This window comes from Sceloporus occidentalis, unplaced genomic scaffold (assembly GCF_023333645.1).
Source record: "Sceloporus occidentalis isolate IW3139 unplaced genomic scaffold, rSceOcc1.0.p SCAF_154, whole genome shotgun sequence".
Lineage (NCBI taxonomy): Eukaryota > Metazoa > Chordata > Lepidosauria > Squamata > Phrynosomatidae > Sceloporus > Sceloporus occidentalis.
Genome location: NW_028317134.1, coordinates 1,865,520 through 1,884,550, shown reverse-complemented (window position 1 = coordinate 1,884,550; position 19,031 = coordinate 1,865,520). Strand labels below are relative to the sequence as shown.

Sequence of the window (19,031 nt, the reverse complement as noted above, 5' to 3'; positions counted from 1 at the left end):
TTTACAAGTAAAAAATGTACATATGTACAAAAATCATGTGTCTAATGACCAAATCTAGGCAAGCTTTAGTGTTTAATGTCCTAAATCTGGCTCTTTCAAATAAAAAAAATAATAACCAGGTGTGACCCCATGCTACCCTCCTTATATTTCACCTGCTGTAGGTGGAAAATACAGAATAAGCATGCATTTAAAAGAATTTCCCACAGTGGATGCGTGCTTTAAAACAAATAACTCACTCCTTCCTGCCGTACAACGGGTGCTTGATTGTGATACATTGTACATCAGGTCAACAGAATCAGTGAGTTCTTAACTAGTGTCTGAAATATATTTGTCATGCATAAAAATATGTCTTCTGCTCAGTCCATTTACATCTCAACATGTAGGATATTTTTTTAATAATTTCTCTTGGGAATACAATTGAAGTTAGAATTATGGGACCCTCCAGAAAGGTCAAGAACAATCCCTGTTGTAAACACCCAGGATTCCATGGCGGTCTTTCAGTTCTGGCTGAGGAATGATCACGAGTGAAGTTACGTAGTCGAGGCCTTAAAGGTAAACTTTTAACGTTCCAGGAGTTGACTCGCTTTACTGATGAGGCCAAGTTTTCTGGAGGGATTCAGATAGAGGTTTCCCACAACTGCTTTAAAACATAAAAAGAACAAAGTCACTTTAAAGGGTAATTTAAACGTACATTACTGCAGCTGGTGGAAGTTGTAGCCCTAAAACCATTTAAAGGTTTGATGAGGGCATGGGAGATCTCCTAAACCAAGGTAATTGGCAATTCACTTTTGGGCTGTCAGCAAATATAGATTTGCGTCCCATGGAAACAGAACTTGATGGCAAATAATAAGTATTCGGTCCATTTAGTCTGACAGTTTTTCATGATGTAAAGACTCAAAGACCGTAATCAGTCCTTGGACTTGTCAGATTCAGGATAGCTTTATGTCTGTCCCATGCATGTTTAAATTCCCTCACTTAATCATCTTCTACCACTTCTAATGGGAGGCTGTTTCACTTATCTGCTACCCTCTGTAGAAAGGGTGGTAGATCATGACTTCCCCTTCCACCATTAGGTTTTAGGATGACATGGGAGTCGCTATATAGGTTGCAGGGAAATATATGTCATAATTCACCCTGCCAAAAATCTGCCAAACTGCAACTCCCATGAACCAGGGGGAAAGATTATATTACTAGGCTCAGAGTAATGAGAGAATGCGCTCAAACTCCTAATCTGAAACATCCAATTAAAAATAGAAGAAATAACCTTTTTGCCATATTATCACAATACTCAGCCTTTCATTGTCTTTAATTAAATCATTATAGAAACTGTGAATGCATTTTAGTTCATATGTATAAATAATAATAATTTTGGATTATTCAGCTCAGCCAATTTACAATGGTGACAATAATACCTCTAGGGTCAAACACGCGAACTCGGTTTATATCATTTCAGATATACATATAAAAAAAAAATTATTTTTTTTTTGTCCAGACACAGGGAAGTCTCTAACTATTTCTGCTTGCACCACAAAGTGAGTCAATCAGATTACAGATGTTATTTTTCTCTATTATTATATAAATAACAGAGTACTCCGTACCCGTGCGCTCTGTCTGTTGGCTTTCTTCTCTTCGTCGGGCAGGGGTGGCATGGGGTACGGGTACCTCCTGCTCGAAGCTATGGACCCAGTTGATGATGAAGGGGATTTAGCAGGCGACAGAGTCCTGCGGGAATAAAAGGAAGAGTAAAACACAAGAGAGATGATAAATAAGCATAAAACCTCTTCTGCGATGTAAAGATTTTGAGTCTGAATTACTGTCATCATTTTGCAAAGAAACCAGACTCCAATCCGAAAAAAATAAGTAAACTTTTTCTAGTTTGGTGGAAATAACACGGAATTCATTCAAATATATAATGATGTCTATATGTGTCATAGGGGCAAAAAACCAAGATTTTTTCTTTTAAATCCAAAATTTAAGCAGTGTATGCATTGGCTGAGCATGTTGGGAGTCATAATAATGAATCATAATAATAATAATAAATAATCATGTGTGTTTGTCTTAGCTAATTCAACTTTCCTATATACTTACCTTAAAGGGCTGTAAGTTTAGGATTTTAATTCTAAGACTACATAAATGCGATCAGGGTTTTAATTCTAAGAGGTACCTATGAAATAGCATTATTGTCGCAATGTACAGTCCGGCAGAAAAAAATGGTTCTATAAATCTATAAATAATAATGATGTCATTAATAATATGCGTAACACACGTAGATGTAAAGATCCCTCTACACAGAACACGGGAGTCATGCTTTTAGAGCACGGCTTTAACGTTCAGCTTTATTGCACATAATTATCATCTGTCTAGTAACTTTGAAGTAAAATAAAGCCCCATCAAGTATCTTATGAATCATGAAAGAGACCCCTGCGCACTATAGCCCTCAAAAGTTTATTTTTTATTAATTTAGCTCTTTGGAGCCTTGGCTATCTCTGTGTGTGTTTCTTGTTAAACCCTTAATGACAAAGCCTGTACATGTACGGGCTCAAAATGCATTGTTTTCAATGGGTTTAGGATCCGCCCATTGTCCTTAAGGGGTTAAAAATCTACACAGCTTTTCTGATTAAAATGCCGACGTCCCATGTTGACAATTTTTGTATCTTCGTAACCACGTGCCACGCATCAACCTCTAAAGAATAGAAAGTATGTTGTACGTTGGTGACGCATGGCGACTCATTTTGGGGATAATACCAGTATATGGTTAATATTCATTTTCATAACACTTAGAATAGAGACAATCTGTGGTTCTTCAACTACTGAAGCCAATAACTTTGGCTAGAGAGCTGTAAGTTTCTTAACTACCACACACACCTACCAAATATCCTTCTTTAGTGAAGTTTTTTCTGTACATAATGAACATATTATAGGTTTCCTATAATTCCCTTTCCATAAGTTCATTATAGATAGGGTTAGATGGAAAATGTTTTGGGCCACTTTATTAGCCAGTCGCTTGGCTGGACCTACCGTTTCGGCTGAAAGTGGCCAGTCCTCGAGTCTATCACAGAATTCCAGTAGAATGAAACGGTGCAAATGTTCATTTTCTAAATGTCTTATTCGGTTATATAAACAGCTATAAATTCACAAAAACATCTCAGAAAATAATGCTTCACTAGCTGAGCCACAACCCCTATGTCATAGGGGCCTATAAATGTATACATCAGTACAAAGGGGGTGACCCCCCTGATTAACAAAGCGGTGGAGATTACAGAATTATACCGAATGTGACAATTTGCTATGCAGCATCTAATTAAGCGCATAATTAAGATGTTCTTGCTTCCCCTTATTCATTACGGAACCTGCTCTCTAACCAGCATCATTTCTCATGTAAGCAAAGGAGTGCAACACAGCCAGATGGAGCAAGGCAGGTGGGATGACATGACCAGACCTCGCTGAATGATAGTACATGGCTATAACGTGATGAAGAAACCCTTGCTATGAAGGGTGAAAGAGAAGCATGCGTTCAGTGGCAATGGTGTCAGTAACAACATATCCAGGCAGAACGCGTGTTCTTCGCAAATTAGTTGATGCTACTAAAATACAAGGTACATCCAGACATTCTCCACTGTATACATAAAGCATACCGGCATGTATACTTCTAAGCCTTGTATTAAATTATAGATATATGTGTACAGAAAAACACACAGTAGATGTGTGCGTTTATATATATATTATATATATACATAAAAAATATATATCTATATACATGTAGCAAACACCATCATAGTGGCTTGCTGTGACATCATAGCTCTGAAATGCTAAAATATTAGGTTACGGGATACCTAAAGTATGGTCCTTCAATGTTTTTATTCACATCTTCTACCCATTTAGCTACATAACGTTCTCTTTTGTACCAGGGGTTAAAATACCTGCAGGAAGCAATAGGAGGAACAGAGACAGGAGAAGAATATACAGTCTGAGAACAGGAGTTTAGCACATGCGCTATTAATTCATGGACGTGGACATGGAAATGATAAAGAAATTAAGTGTAAAAGGAGACTAGCAACAAAACAGTGCCACGATAATAACTCATAAGTCATTGCAATCATATCCTCTATATTACCTGTCTAAAGAAGGAAATAATGATACAAAAAAAAACCAAATAAAAATCATATTAAAAATAAATAGGGAGATAATGATACAATGAAAAAAAAAAACACTACTAAAAATAATATTAAAGATAAATAATATAATTGTATAATATACAATACACGGAATACATGGAAATACCACTTTCTGTTGGTGTGTCAAACAGCATAATACATAACTATTTTTTGACTCAGTTTTTTGTTCTCCCGGGTCTTTAATGCTAAAATAATAAAAATTAAACCAGCGTGTCGATCACACTTAGTACCTCAGAGATTCCAAAGAATGAAGTTTCTGAGCCGAGAATGTTGAAAAAAAACATGTTTCTATAGAAAACATGCTTGTAATACCAGGCTTCCACAGTGGTATTATTCTTCTACTGATTTAATTCCTGCACTTAGCCAGAAACTAAAGATTTAACAGGGGTTGGGTCATCTATAAAAACTAGTGAATCTATCTTTTAGAAATCATCAGTCATGAGTAGGAACAGCATCTAGCAACGATTCTGTATGCTTATAGTCGGCCAAATGCGACAAACTGGTTTCAGCGCCTTTTAGTTGGCTGGCTGTGCTTTGTACAGGGAAGAGCTTTTATCGCCTATGACCCAAGAACAAAAATAAATAGATATGAAACACAATTTGGCTGATGGAGACCTCCAGGCCTGGACTGGCCATCGGCAGGGCCGCACTGACTTAGGGGCTGATGGAGCTGCACCTCCAGGCCCCTACCCTACCTACGGCCGCATTAACGCAGGGCATAAGGGGCACCTGCCCCTTAAGCCCGCCGCAACTGCGACCGGGTCCGCCACTCTAAGGGGCCGGGAAGTCCCCACCAAGGCCGGCCTTACGGGTCTGCGGTCGCACAGGGTTTAAATTAAAACATCGGGGTTTTTTTAACTTTATTTAACATCCTCCATGTTAAATAAAGTTTTTTTAAACTTTATTTAACATGGAGGATGTTAAATAAAGTTGAAAAAAAACCCCGATGTTTTAATTTAAACCCTGTGCGGCCGCAAACCCCTAAGGCCGGCCCTGGTGGGGGCTTCCCGGCCCCTTGGAGCAGGACCGGCCTTTGGGGTGTGCGACCGCACAGGGCGTCACACTCTAGGGGGCGGTCCGCACCGGGTGCCGCTCATCAGGGGGTGCCAACTTGCGGCACCCGGCACCCCTCCAGAGACGGACAGTAATGTCCGCCGCTGGAGGAGCAGGCTCGCAAGGGAGTGGTATCGGAGGTCTTTAACAGACCTCCGGTTCCCTTGAGTGATTTTAAGCCGGGTTCAACCCGGCTTAAAATCACTCAAGGGAGCCGGAGGTCTGCTAAAGACCTCCGATACCGCTCCCTTGTGATCCGCGCGGCAACAGCTGCTGTGCGCCGGGGTTTGTTGTTAGATCCCGGCGCACAACACTGAAGCCGCGCCCACCGCTGTCCGTGCCCTCTGACCCGGAAGAAGACAGAGAAGACAGAAGAACTGAAGAAGAGGAGCGAAGAGGAGGAAAAGGAGCTGTAAGGAGAAAAGAGGAAAGGTAGGAAAATATTCAGTGAGAGTGGATTAGTATATATGTGTGGATTGGTATATATGTGTGGATTGGTATATACGTGTGGATTGGTATATACGTGTGGATTGGTATATACGTGTCGATTGGTATATAGGTGTGGATTGGTATATATGTGTGGATTGGTATATATGTGTGGATTGGTAAGTGTGTGAGAGTGATGGGTGTTATGCTGTACCATTTCCAATGTCTTTTTCATGATCTAATTATGCTCTAAAAGTACATCATAACTCCCATCACTCTATACTGTTCCATACAGTGGCAGAGCTGGGAGGCAGAGGCCTTGCACCCTCACCGCAGGACTCCTGAAAGGTAAGTGAACTTCAAAGAGGGAGAGGGTAGATAGTTAGGAGGGGGTAGATAGGGAGAAGGGTGTGAGACGGGGGAAAGGGGGTAGATAGGGAGAAGGGAGTGAGAAGGGGTAGATGGGGCAGAAGGGAGTGAGAAGGGGTAGATAGGGCAATCATACTCCTATCATGCCAAGTCTGCGAGTACATCCTGGAATCTGGGTATGCCTGGGCATGATAGGAATGTGATTGCTGTTAACAATCATATATATATACATATAATATTGTTTTTTAATTGTTTTGTCCTATTTTGGTGTGTTACTTACTTTAAATAAAAGGGGTTTTTTTATGGTGTGGGGAGGTCATATTCGGTTTCAGACAGGTAAATGCTGCACTTTCGGTTTCAGCCCAGAATTCGTTTCGGTGCATCCCTACTACTAAGCCAGACAATGAAGTGGTAGGCCTACACCACAACAATGTTTGGCGTAGTATATAGTGATTGGGGATATGCTGCACTATTGTCAATGTCTGGCTCAATGTATAGTGATAGGGATTACGCTGTACCACTGTCAATGTGTGCCTCAGTATATAGTGATAGGTGTGCTGTACCACCGTCATTGTCTGCCTCAGTATATAGTGGTAGGTGTTATGCTGTACCACCGTCAATTTCTGCCTCAGTATATAGTGATAAGTATTATGCTGTACCACCGTCAATGTCTGCCTCAGTATATAATGATAACAGTGAGAAGAGGCAGAGGTGGTAGATAGTGATACAGGGGGATAGATAGTGAGAAAGGGGAGTTTTGTTACAAGTTTTTATTCCTTTCTTTTTTTGGGATGGGGGGGCACCAGAGGAGTAGTCCGCACAGGGCGCCAGAACACCTAAGGCCGGCTCTGCCTTAGAGTGGCGGACCCGGTTGCAGTTGCGGCGGGCTTAAGGGGCTCTGCCTTAATGCGGCCATATAGGCCCAGTCAGTCCGGTCCTGACTGGGCCTATTTTAAGGTAGGAGCCTGGAGCTGCAGCTCCATCAGCCCCTAAGTCAATCCTGCCCTGCCACAGGCGCGGTCGCAGTTGCTGCTTGCTCTGGCAACAAGGTAAATAGGGTGAGGGAAGGGGTTGCAGTGAGAAGGGGCAGAGGGGGGTTAGGTAGTGAGAAAGGGGGAGAGGGGATAGATAGAGGCGGTACATATTGAGAAGTGGGGAAGGGGGTTACATAGTGAAAAGGGGGAACATAGTGAGAAGGGGCAGATAAGATGATGAGAGGGGGTAGTGTGAATGCGTATGAGAATGAATGAATAAATGTGTGGATAAATTGTGTGAATGCGTATGACAATTAATGAATTCATGTGTGGATGAATTGCTTGAATGATTTGTGAGACTGCATTAATGAATGTGTTAATGATTTGTGTGAATGATTAAATGCAAAGATGGTACATGAAGGGTGGGCTTTAACAATAAATAAATAAATAAATAAATATGGGCTGCTCAGGCTTAAATGCCCGGGCCTATTTTTTGTCCCAGTCCGGGCCTGGAGACCTCCAATGGGCAGCAAACCTTTCCATGTAAAGTAGAACGAATACCAGTTCATATTCCAGTTTGCAGATTTGACCAAAAGTTAAAACAGTTGCCATTGTTTTTGCTGCTCAATATCAGTTTCCCGGGTCATGGTCATAAAGGTAAGTGCATATTTCCAGCCATGAATGATTTATACATTGTATGAACAATCGTGTGAAAAAGAAAGTACACCCTCTTTTAGTTAGAAGCTCAGATGAACAACAATACATGAAATATCACACTGTGTCAGGACTTATTCAACTAAAGTACATTACCAATCTGCATCAGTATGAACCAAGGCAAATGTATATAATAAATACTATGTGCTCTCTGTCTTATTATTACTATGTGACAGTTTTATATATATATATATATATATATATATTATATATGTATGACTGCTATGTCACGCATTCACGGGGCAAGAAAGCTCTCTGAAGCAGGACAGTAGTCAAAGCATGCACCCGCAATCCTATATGCTATGTGTTATATATGTATATATATATATATATATATATATATATATATATATATATATATATATATATCAAATAACAGATTAAATAAGTATCTTGTGATAATACCTTTTTATTGGACTAACAGCATTTAGACTTGAGAAAGTCTTGTCATTCCAAAATTCTGTCAAATAAAAAAGGTATTATCACAAGATACTTATTCCATCTGTATTTTGATATTGACACCACTGGACTAATACGGCTACAACCTCTTCTCTACTATATATATATATATATATATATATATATATACATGGTAGTTAGCTATATATCTATATATATCAGTGATATGACTGAGGAGTTCGCATAACATTGTCTGCCTCCGGGAGCGGACGGCTCTCCCCCGCACGGTATGACGGGTGTAACTTCTTGGTGTCATTTCTTATAATATGCAGCAGTGTTTTTTACAATATAAATAGACCATTTACTTACTAGACACAATATATATATATATATATATAACTATTCAGTTCTTCACCACCATTCATGAGAAAATGGTTGGAAAACCTACCAACGTTTTAATGATGGACACATCAGCTAGTTCATTATAAATGCTACTTTCATTTTGTTACACTCCATATTCTTGCTGCTTTTTGGCATTTTAAAGCCAATAGAAGTATATTGCATAAAAAAAACCTTAGTTTAAAAGAAGGTCAACATTTCTTCCTGTTTCCCTCCCCATCAGCTGCGTGTATTACTTTCACAGCTTTGATAGCATACGGTTGTGTGATAATGTATGTATTTCCTGCTGTCCCCATGCATGTCACGATGTGATGTCACACCCGAGTGATGTCACACCCCAGCGCACCTCATCTGTGTATAAGCAGAAACTCCATAAACGATCTGAACCGCCCTCGGGGGACTGAATGTACTAAATCCAAACTGCAAAGATTGCTAATTTACTGTTAAATTAAACCGATAAACCGTTAATTTACCTTTAACCAGAATAACCCAAAAACATTTTCAATTCAAATGGCCACGTTATCCTAGAAAACTGTCCTTAGGAGAAAATTATCCATTCATTATATTTGACGTTTGTCTGCATATCACTATGAGCATCTAGATTTTTACTCTAACCTTCTATATTATCCCTAAACTATGATGGCAAGTAAGAACCATTCGTCCCATCTAGTCCCCTGTTTTTTACCTGCTGTAAAGACCCAAACATTCATCATTATTATCTGTCTCCTCTCTGACGGCTAAGGCCACAATTTACATTCACAGGGGGTTTACTTATCATCGCTGATGTTGTTAGGGATTCCTCCTTATGCAGGAAGGGCTTGCGGGGTCTGCACATTGTGCGAGGGGCAGTGTGTGTTCCCCTGTGCCAACAGAGATCCCTGGGGTCATAAAAGACCCCAAAGGGGGTCTCTAGACAGTGTGCACTACTATGTAATAGAGAGCTGTGTAACAAAAAAGTAAAAAAAAAAAAACTTTTCCTGTCAAATATATCCCTATTTCCAACCCCCATAAACAAACTCTCCTATCTTACACAAAAGTAAAAAATATACGAAAGAAATCTTGGGTTCACTACCTTGCAGTAGCCAGATCACCACTCATGGACAGGTGATCATATATTCTGATATCATGTCTTAAGCTGCGTGTAAATAACTTAAACCAAACGTTTAATAAAGCACATATCACATGCACCTCGTGGTACTTACTCAGTAGAATTGGAACGAGGTCTGAACCTTTTTCCTCTTAATTTCTTTTTGCTGCTGCTTATATTACCTGAAACACATTCAAACATAAAATAAAAGGAGAAGCATCAAAACAATAGTTTAAAATGTATATTCAATAAATATTGAAGACATTAGAATATATTAAAAAATGTAAAATGTTTAGCTTTAAAGTGTATGCCTTTGGTTATTTTCAACCTCCACAAAATGTCATGAAGCTCTGACATTTCGGATCATCAGACAAACCATCCTCCCCGTTCCGATCTCTTCTATGAAACCAGAAGGTACGACGGGAAGGCAAAGATAGAAAGTTAAAGGAGGAAAAAGCAAAACAAATCTTGCCCCTATAAATGAAGTGATGTTGGCTTTGTTATACCAAGGCTTTCTCGGCTCTGATCTCCAGCCACTGATCACCTTCAACTCCCAAAATGCTCCACCAACAATATGAACAGCTGGAGGGTGCATCTTATTTACCCTTGGGTAAAATCTCGTTCGACCCTAAATTACCTTGCCAAGAATTGCTTCTGGGGCGGCCATTTTCACAGACATCTGAAACATTTTTAGTGTCTGGGATTCTTTCACTCCAAGAATGAGATAAACCGTTAGATCTGAAAGCAGAGAACGGTGATTGCCTTTATCTGCCACGATCAGCTACATCGTACTTACGTGCGTGTGTTTCTAACGCTTGACCAACAAAACGAAAAGCTTTATATTTAAGCAACAAAGATTTCAAAAAAATATATGAACTAGAATTATAAAGACAATCAATTGACAAATTTAACGATGAGGACTGGAATATAATGCTCATTAAAAAGGGACATAAAGAAAAACAGTCAGTGGAATCGTCTTTGAACCGACGTACTTGCTTCTTTTGACTAATACAGTAGTATTTTTCTCCAATACTAAAATAATTGAGAGGTAACAATAGAAGCTTTGATTTTCTAAGTGTACTCTTTAGGATATGGGGAGCAAACAAGCGGCTTTGTTCATTAGCAATACAGCCAGTAAGCGCCTATCCCCGGTGGCACATCGGATTACAGAATACTACAGAAAAGGACATGACTCGACAGCACAATTAAGATCATTCTCGTTCTTTCAATTAAAGCTGAACTTCCTTCTAAAGAACCTCCAGAGAGTGACAATTAATATGATGAATGCCGTGCATATAGTGTTTTGTTAGTGTGTAAATATATATATATCAGGATATATATATATATATTGTGTAAATATATATATATATCAGGAAAAATGGACAGACTAGATGGGCCAAATGGTTCTTATCTGCCATTAAATTCTGTTTCTAAGTTTATATATATATTTATTTTATGATATTCCTGTATTATATATTGATATATTTAGGACGTACATATAAGTAAATTTTGTGTGTGTATATATATATATATCAGAGTTTATTATTATATATGGCTTGAATATGGATATGCCATTCCTATCACCGCACAATATATATGTATGTGATGGTGAAATTCTGTAGGTGTTACAATGCAGCGGTGGATTATTGAGATACGTGACATGGCTCTGCATTGTAGACTCCATATCATCCCATGCAATTTGTTGCTGTAAAATATTGACATTGATTTTCTTCTTTGACTTCAAAGGGGCTGGGCGATTAACCTCAACTGGGTCTAACTTTCTGCCATTTCATAGAATATATTGTTCTTAGTAGCAGTGAAAGCATAATTTCATGTCTAGGAAGGAAATTATCAGGTACATTTCAGCTGTCAATGTAAGCTAATTCTGCATTTGTGGCAAAGATGATGTTAACCCTTTATTACATGGCATCTGTAAAACTTGGAATGCCAGCTGTTGTTGAAAGACTGTTCACACAATACTTGAACAAATCTGTTGGAGCCGAGGATAACATGAGGGTCGCAACAACAGTAACTGCGTTAACAAGAATATGCTTCGGGTTGCCACCTGCCCTGTAAAAATGATTTACAAAACTAATAATTACATATAACAAAACTCTCCATACATGCGTTATACATTTCACCATCCTGGAGACATGGCAGCTTATTGTGCCAAAGAGATTCTTAACGGTATTAAATGTGGGGTAATTCTGGGGAATGGAGAGGACGTTTGTTCATGTTTCATAGTCTTAAATCTTATGTCATTGAATGTTATACGTCATCTAAAAGTTTTGAAAATGTTAAGACAATTCTACACTAATTGATCACACTTGATTTGTAGATGGATTTTAACTATAAGGATTGATAGGCTCCTGGCGTGGAGACGTGTACATGTTCATAACACGTAAGAACCTCTTGTTATTGGGAACGGTGCCCAGAAAGTTTAGTTGCTTAAAGGTGAATATGACGTTAGCATCCCCCCCCCCCAAAAGGGGCAAAGAATCTGGTCCCATTTATCTATCAGGGCAACAGCATTATTAATATCTTTTTTACAGCACAGGTGGCAGTCATATTTAATTTCCACTAATAACCCAAGGTCTCGATGTCCTGGAAAGTATCCTTTTTACATGAAGTTCTACTTTTTGGTTGTATTCAGAGTAGAATAAACAGAAGCCACTTTGGAGTCAAAGGCTTAGGGATAGGGTGTCCTTAATAAATATTCCACAAAGAAGGAAGTAAAAAAAGTAATCAAACCTTCTGCAAAATAATGAAATGTTCTGACTAATGGAATAATGTGGGATGGAACAGGCAGATATCTGAAAATGCGACAGAATAGCAGACCTCTTCTTAGAACTAGATGCCGAGTTTGAGCTGACTCCGGGAGGCAAGTCGCTATAAAAAGAGTCGACATCTCCGGGCTTTTTTACATAATCTCCCTGGGGTATTTGTCTAAAGCATAATAGATATTGTAAAGTCAGAAAACAAGACACACGGACACAGAGAACAAATCGCACAGACATAAAGCAGCATTAGTTCAGAGGGAAGGACACGTAAGGCAAATGGAACGTATACAGCGTGTAGTATAAAACACGGATGTGACGGTATACAGTGTGCATCGTATGCTTGTTTATATACATTACTTGTGGTCGGGAGTGCACATTGACAATGGGGTCTATTCACTAAACGGAGAATTGATAGGATAGATAGCAGGAGAGTTGTGTTTCAGCTCCTTGACTTCACTATACATTATGAATTGCATAACCTCAGCTTTGCTGGCCCTGTATAATGTATAGTTACATTAGTGAGATTTCTCCAGTCTCCTCACCTATTGAATTATGCATTATACAGAGACAGCTCAACCGCTTTTTGCTGAAGAAACCTGTCAGTGTCAGTCCTTCATAATGAATTGTGATGAGAGGGAATAAATATTCCATTTAGTGAATAAAATCCCCTAGATAACAAATTTGAATCTGTACGGACTATTGTCTCGGGTGTAAGAAAATAGCAGTAGAAAAACATGTTATTCATTTGAGGATATTTTCAGTGATTTGATAAGTCTACATTCTCTAACATGCTGACCAACGTAGCAGAATACTTGACATTTCCATTGAAACAACATGCAGCATACGGTAATCATACATTATACACGGGAGAGGTAACCTTCCTACTGTTGGTTAACAAGCAGCAGCATCGTCCACAGACAGATATGCGTTGGCTAGGTGTGATGTGAGCTGCATTTTAACACTAGGGGGGGGGCACAGCTTGCTGATACCAGGGTCATGTCGATTCATTTAAACAAATGACATATTAATACTTTGATATACTTACCTCTCTCTTCGGTAGTTTCTTTTCATGTTAGAGAAGAAAAACAAACAGATATAAAAAATAGTCCATATCATATTAAAAAGCATGTTACATGGTGCTACGATGATGGTGACAGAGGGGCAGACCAGTTTGTCTGTGTAGACGGGGATACTCGGTATTGCTGTAAGGGACATACAGCTCTCTGGTGCTTTTTGGAGTGGCTCACAATTTATTGCAATAATTGGCAATAATACTATGAAATGTATTTGAATGCCATTCTTAAGTCAAATACTGTAGATTATATGTCAAATATACCGTAAATGTTACCAGCTGATATCTCTAAATGTATGGGCCGCTAAAATGAAATAACCCCAACGATATATAAAAGTTGTATTCATTCTGATAAAGAGGGAATACTGTAAGGTCTTTTAAATAAATGGCCGTGTTACATTAAATTAATATTCTATCTTGCTGAGTCTAACAAGAGAAACTTTTTCTGGGCTGCTGGTCTTAGTAACCCGGATATACAGACAATAGAGGTTAAAGATATATATATATATATATATATATATATATATATATATATATGTTAGCCTCAATAAAGCATTATCTGTGAAGTTTCTCTCTGACCTCCGGCTACCAATGATCAACAAAGTACCAGCACAGAACAGAAGTGCTAAGGCGTAGCAACAAGAATTATCAAATGTGCTAAAATATGAAATGAACAAAACTTAAAATGATCATTAATTTATTTAGGATTAAAAAACATTTTTCCATCAACATGATAATAATGCCATCTGCCGATAGAAGGAGGTCTTGCAGTCACTGTTTGGGGGTGCTAAGCACAGACTACATTACAATAATGCATATGTTTCAGCATTTAGGTAATATGTATGAAGACACGTTATGATAAAATAAGGTAACTTACTTGTAACCCCAGGCTGTTATGCCCAGCACCAGCACCAACACTAATATGGTACCAGCAATAGCTCCTATGATTATGTTTGTGCTAACATTTCCTATTAAACAGGAAAAAATAGTGAAATTAGTACAAGTCTGAAAAGTGGTGGAATCCCCATATCAACCCATCAGATGGCCCAATCATTGGGGGCATTTATCTGCTTGCTTTACAAACTTTGGATAAGTATTGAACCCTCATTGGGTAGATCACTTGTTTATAAAAGCCCTCGTATGATGGGGATCTGCAATGCTCGGCACGTAGTTCATGCTATAACAATCAGACTATGACTTATTATTGGATATATAATATGAAGACACTGTAAACTCTGTAATGTATGGCCCATGTTTGGCTGGATAAACTCAGGGATTTTTTAAGTTTACTCGGATCTACGTATAAAAAAAAAAACCAACGTTCCACAATTGCTTTAATATACAAAGTTTAAGAATACACATAAAAAATGTAAAACATTTTCACATAAGAAAGCAGTACACATATATCAAAAAGTCTCTAAAGTCTTTATATATTTTAAAGGGGGTTTCTTCTCCTCCTCCTCCTCATGATTACGGTAGAATATTTGAAGCCTAACGATTATGATTTAATGTATCAAGTGGGATGCCTTCCATTTTTAAGACTCCTCACAGATGCGCTCAGCACAAGGAAGAAATCATACACTAAAGAGGAAGGAATATTTTCACAATTTTTCCATGAGGAAGGTGACGTTGTTTTTTAACATGTATCCTTAAACTTTGTATATTAAGACAAATGCATTAGATTTAAGTCCATGTTGTGGAAAGTGGTTGTTACAAATTAGTGCTCTGATCTATGAGATATCGTAGTCTAAACAGAAGCCTAGAGACCAAGACGAGCAGTTTTGTCTCATTAAGACCCTGGGTACGTTTCAATTCTGCTCTGTGTAGCACGGCCCAGTTACAGTGTAGATAATACTAAGAAAGCCATTTTTCTTTGTAGACAGAGATGTACAGAGGGCAGAGATCTTGTGTGCACCAAGTGCATTACGTACCATCATTGATTAGAGGGTCTACCACCTTTATTAAATCTTTGTAAGGAGAAAAGGTACTGCAATCGTCCCCCGTCCAGAATTTGTCGCAGACACATTTTACTTCATTGCTGCAAACCTGTAATTAGCAAAAATAGAAATAATAAAGCACAAATTACAGAGGTGTGATATGCCTATTCACGCTGTTGCTGCCGGAAAGTACATAAAGTTCTGTGGGACATCATCATCTGGCAATTAATATTAATAGACCTGGATTAGTGAACCCAATCCTAGATTAAAATTAATTAAATTAAAATACCTACCTTCTGACATGTATATGTAAAAACTTACATTCTAGAGTTTCACAGTATGCGTACCCCATTTCCAGAACAAATTTTGTTTGTGCTGCCGAAACAAGCGCTAAAGTTGAAAGAATCGATCGGGAGACATCTACGTTCCAGGCACATCATTTCGACACCACATGGGGTTCCGTCTTCAACATAACCGAGATCGGTGTCCTCATCCAATTTCACATGGCCCCCACTGTGTGATAAAACCAGATAGGTCCCTCATGTCTGATTTAAAAATACAGGAAAGATGAATTTGCTTATATTTATAAAGTTTAAATATACTTGAGAGAAGTGTGGTTAATCAACCCAACATTCATTTCACGTCATATGAAGGCTTAGCGTGATGGTGTGATTGTACCAGGGAGCTTTATGGTTCCAACTACCCGGAGCCCTCCCTTCTCGGGATGCGGGTAGGCAGGACCGCTGAAGTTGGCGGGCGGTCTGCTGATGTCGGTGGTCCCATGAGTGGTTGGAGGGGAAGCAGACGGGCAGTGGGTCGTGTCGCACCGTCGCTCCCGTGACATGGAGTTTCCACAATTGTGGAGATCTGGAAAAGGGGTGCTTCACCTGAAAGTTCCCAGGTACGGGTATGATGGGTAACCAGAATATTTATTGTACGCGATATACTGGCTGCATGTGAACATGTACTGATTTTCAGCACAATAGTAAGACACAGGGTAACTCTTAATGTCTTCTTTATGTCACACAGCTGAACCTCCAATCAAAATCACACATTACCTGCAGTTGAAGGCGTTCACTTGGTTTTTAGTGACGGAAGTTATTGTAATTTCTCCATCCAGCTCACCAAGCCTGGGGATGTTTGAAATGTTGGTACACTGAAGGTACCCACACAGCACATCACTGTTAGAAGAGAACAACACGGTGACACATGGAAATAACTGATATGTAGTGAAAAATATCGCATTATTGCAAGATATGTTGCTATACCAGCACTTTTACTATTCTGTGAGGTTATGTACAAAAAGTGATTTGGGCTTCAAGGTTTAAAGTGGTGTTACCATAGCAACTTATAGAATAATTATAGAATAAAACAGTTTCATTTTATTAGTTGGTATGGTGATAATGCTAATTTTCTAATTTAGCACAGAATATTTTTAATATGTAATACCCTATCTTCTATACGTTGCCATTTATGAGTTTTCTTACTGTTTGTTACATTGTATCCAAGTCTCTTTATTTTTGCCACAGTTGCCCTTTTCAGTTCCTTCAATATTCAGCTTTTCGTAGCAGTACAGGTCTGCTTCTGCAGCTTCTGAAACCAAGAACATAAATAAACGAAGCTAACGTCGGTGATAGCAAACTTCACTCAGGGTAATGAATAGAAATCAGCGCTCCAGAGGATGATAATGTTATATGTTGGATTATGCATCACGTATGCTTTTCTCCATAATATGATGCTATAGGGAACTGATAACGAGGATTATGACAGGGAGAGTGTAAAAGCAATGTGCTGTGCTGCGAGCTTAGATGCTGTGTATTCCATCCGTCTGCGCATGCACAGCAAGCAAACGCCCAGCTGGTCAGTCCACTGACCTTTAATGTTCAATGCAGCTGCGTATGCACAATAATGCATTTTGTGTTTGATGGTGTTATGACATAAGTGAAAAAGGATTTTCTGCTCGGCTCTCCAAATGTGTAATTTACCAAACAGAATATTGCGATACGGACCATTTTCATGGTATTAGTTTGCATTTCCAGGGAACAAGTTGAGAAAATAGGAGGAGCGGATTCGATTATGTGAAGCTAAGCATATTACTACTTACTTTCGCCCCACGTGTACTTGCACTGCCTGTCCCTCGTTTTACATCTCCCTCCGAAGCAAAGGCCCTGCTTACAGAGAGACGATATCATATAATATATAATATATTTGCTTATATTAGAATACTCAGAACATTACATTACCTGCTCCTTATCGCATTGATATCCATCCAGTTTATGTACATTTGGGGGACACTGAAAGACATTCAGATTAAAAAGATGTATTTACGGTAAACAAATTAAAAATGTTTACATTTGCAGCATTTTGGACTATTTTTGCCTAAATAAAATCATTTGCTATTTGCGGTCACATATGTATCCATAATTTAGAGGGACCTACTAACTTACATACAAGAGGTTAAATTCATCATTCTGTGAGCCCTTAATGAGCTCTGGACGGATCATACGCAACAGCCTCGATCTCTGCTCCCCGAGATCAAAACAGCTCTTTACTATCAAAATATCTCCATAGGTTTATTTCAAAGGAAGAGAATTGTTAGAATAAGAGGTCTAAAGTCTAAAGCTAGAGAAGGGCAGTAGATATGTGGAAAAGGCTCCCGGCATCAGTGGTAGAGGCTGATAGAGTGTGGGTACTAAACATGCATGGGATAGACATAAAGTTATCCTGAATCTAACACAAGACTGAGGACTGCTTAAGGTCTGAGTCTTTACATCAGGAACAATGGGCTGACTAGATGGTCCGAATGGTTCTTATCTGCCATCAAATTCAATGTTTTAAAGGAATTAAAGCAAATGGAAAAACAAAAATGTACGACCTTCTGATTACTTGTTCTAAATAAGTATAGCTATATTAACTGTCTGAGGGTAGCAATTCAATTTCCAGTTAAAATATTAAATTGATTTGCAAGTTTCTTGATGGGATGCTAATCTGTTAACTGCCACGGAGGAACACAATATTACCTTGTTTAGTCATAGCTTTTTATCACAACTGAAGAATAATCATTCCCATAATCATTCCCATGTGACTCAGCTCGGAGAAAATGCCCAGTGGGCTACTGGCCAACGTCTATCGCTACTCGCCCAATCTGCAGGATCAGCGGCAGAGTGCGGGCGCCGGCTAGATATACCCGACCACACTGAAACGTAGCGTACTGCCTCTCATATCCAGCCGTCTGCCACACTTATGCCGTAAGCGGCCACAAGCCTTAAACTGCCAGAGCCGCCACTTTGTCCCCAGTCCGACCCCGACTGGGAGCAGAATTACATATCCACTGTGTGTTTGACTGTGATTAGAATCAGCATCTGTATCTACCTAACGATTAGAACTCCACATGGAAATGTCCTCTTCTTGTTCCACAGTTTGGGCATTTAAAAATATGTGACACATGGCTGACGTGACAGAACACTTCCATTTAACGCTGGCTGATTACCTGGCTCGAATTCCCGGTGCAGTATTCTGGGATGTCACAGTCATTCACGGCATCCCGACATAACAGTCCATGTAGATTAAACTTTGAAAAGAACAACACACACGCAATCAGAAATGCCTAAAGTCCGATTTTAATGCCGGTAGGCAAGAGGACAGC

At 39.1% G+C, this 19,031-nt stretch overlaps 1 protein-coding gene across 1 annotated transcript in view; it reads right to left on the bottom strand.

The window, feature by feature from the left end:
• Nucleotides 1–616: 616 nt before the first annotated feature.
• The window catches only part of LOC149280564 (disintegrin and metalloproteinase domain-containing protein 22-like), a 65,827-nt gene continuing 47,412 nt past the window's right edge, over nt 617–19,031 (bottom strand). Inside the window, exons 18-31 of the mRNA XM_089500412.1 lie at nt 18,876–18,956; nt 17,629–17,679; nt 17,490–17,553; nt 16,873–16,978; nt 16,444–16,566; nt 15,733–15,898; nt 15,380–15,494; nt 14,326–14,416; nt 13,422–13,439; nt 12,348–12,542; nt 10,234–10,334; nt 9,712–9,778; nt 1,599–1,722; nt 617–637 (exon numbers count right to left, since the gene is read on the bottom strand). Coding sequence (XP_089356538.1) covers nt 617–637; nt 1,599–1,722; nt 9,712–9,778; nt 10,234–10,334; nt 12,348–12,542; nt 13,422–13,439; nt 14,326–14,416; nt 15,380–15,494; nt 15,733–15,898; nt 16,444–16,566; nt 16,873–16,978; nt 17,490–17,553; nt 17,629–17,679; nt 18,876–18,956 — 1,323 coding nt within the window. The remainder of the gene's footprint in view (nt 638–1,598; nt 1,723–9,711; nt 9,779–10,233; nt 10,335–12,347; nt 12,543–13,421; nt 13,440–14,325; nt 14,417–15,379; nt 15,495–15,732; nt 15,899–16,443; nt 16,567–16,872; nt 16,979–17,489; nt 17,554–17,628; nt 17,680–18,875; nt 18,957–19,031) is intronic.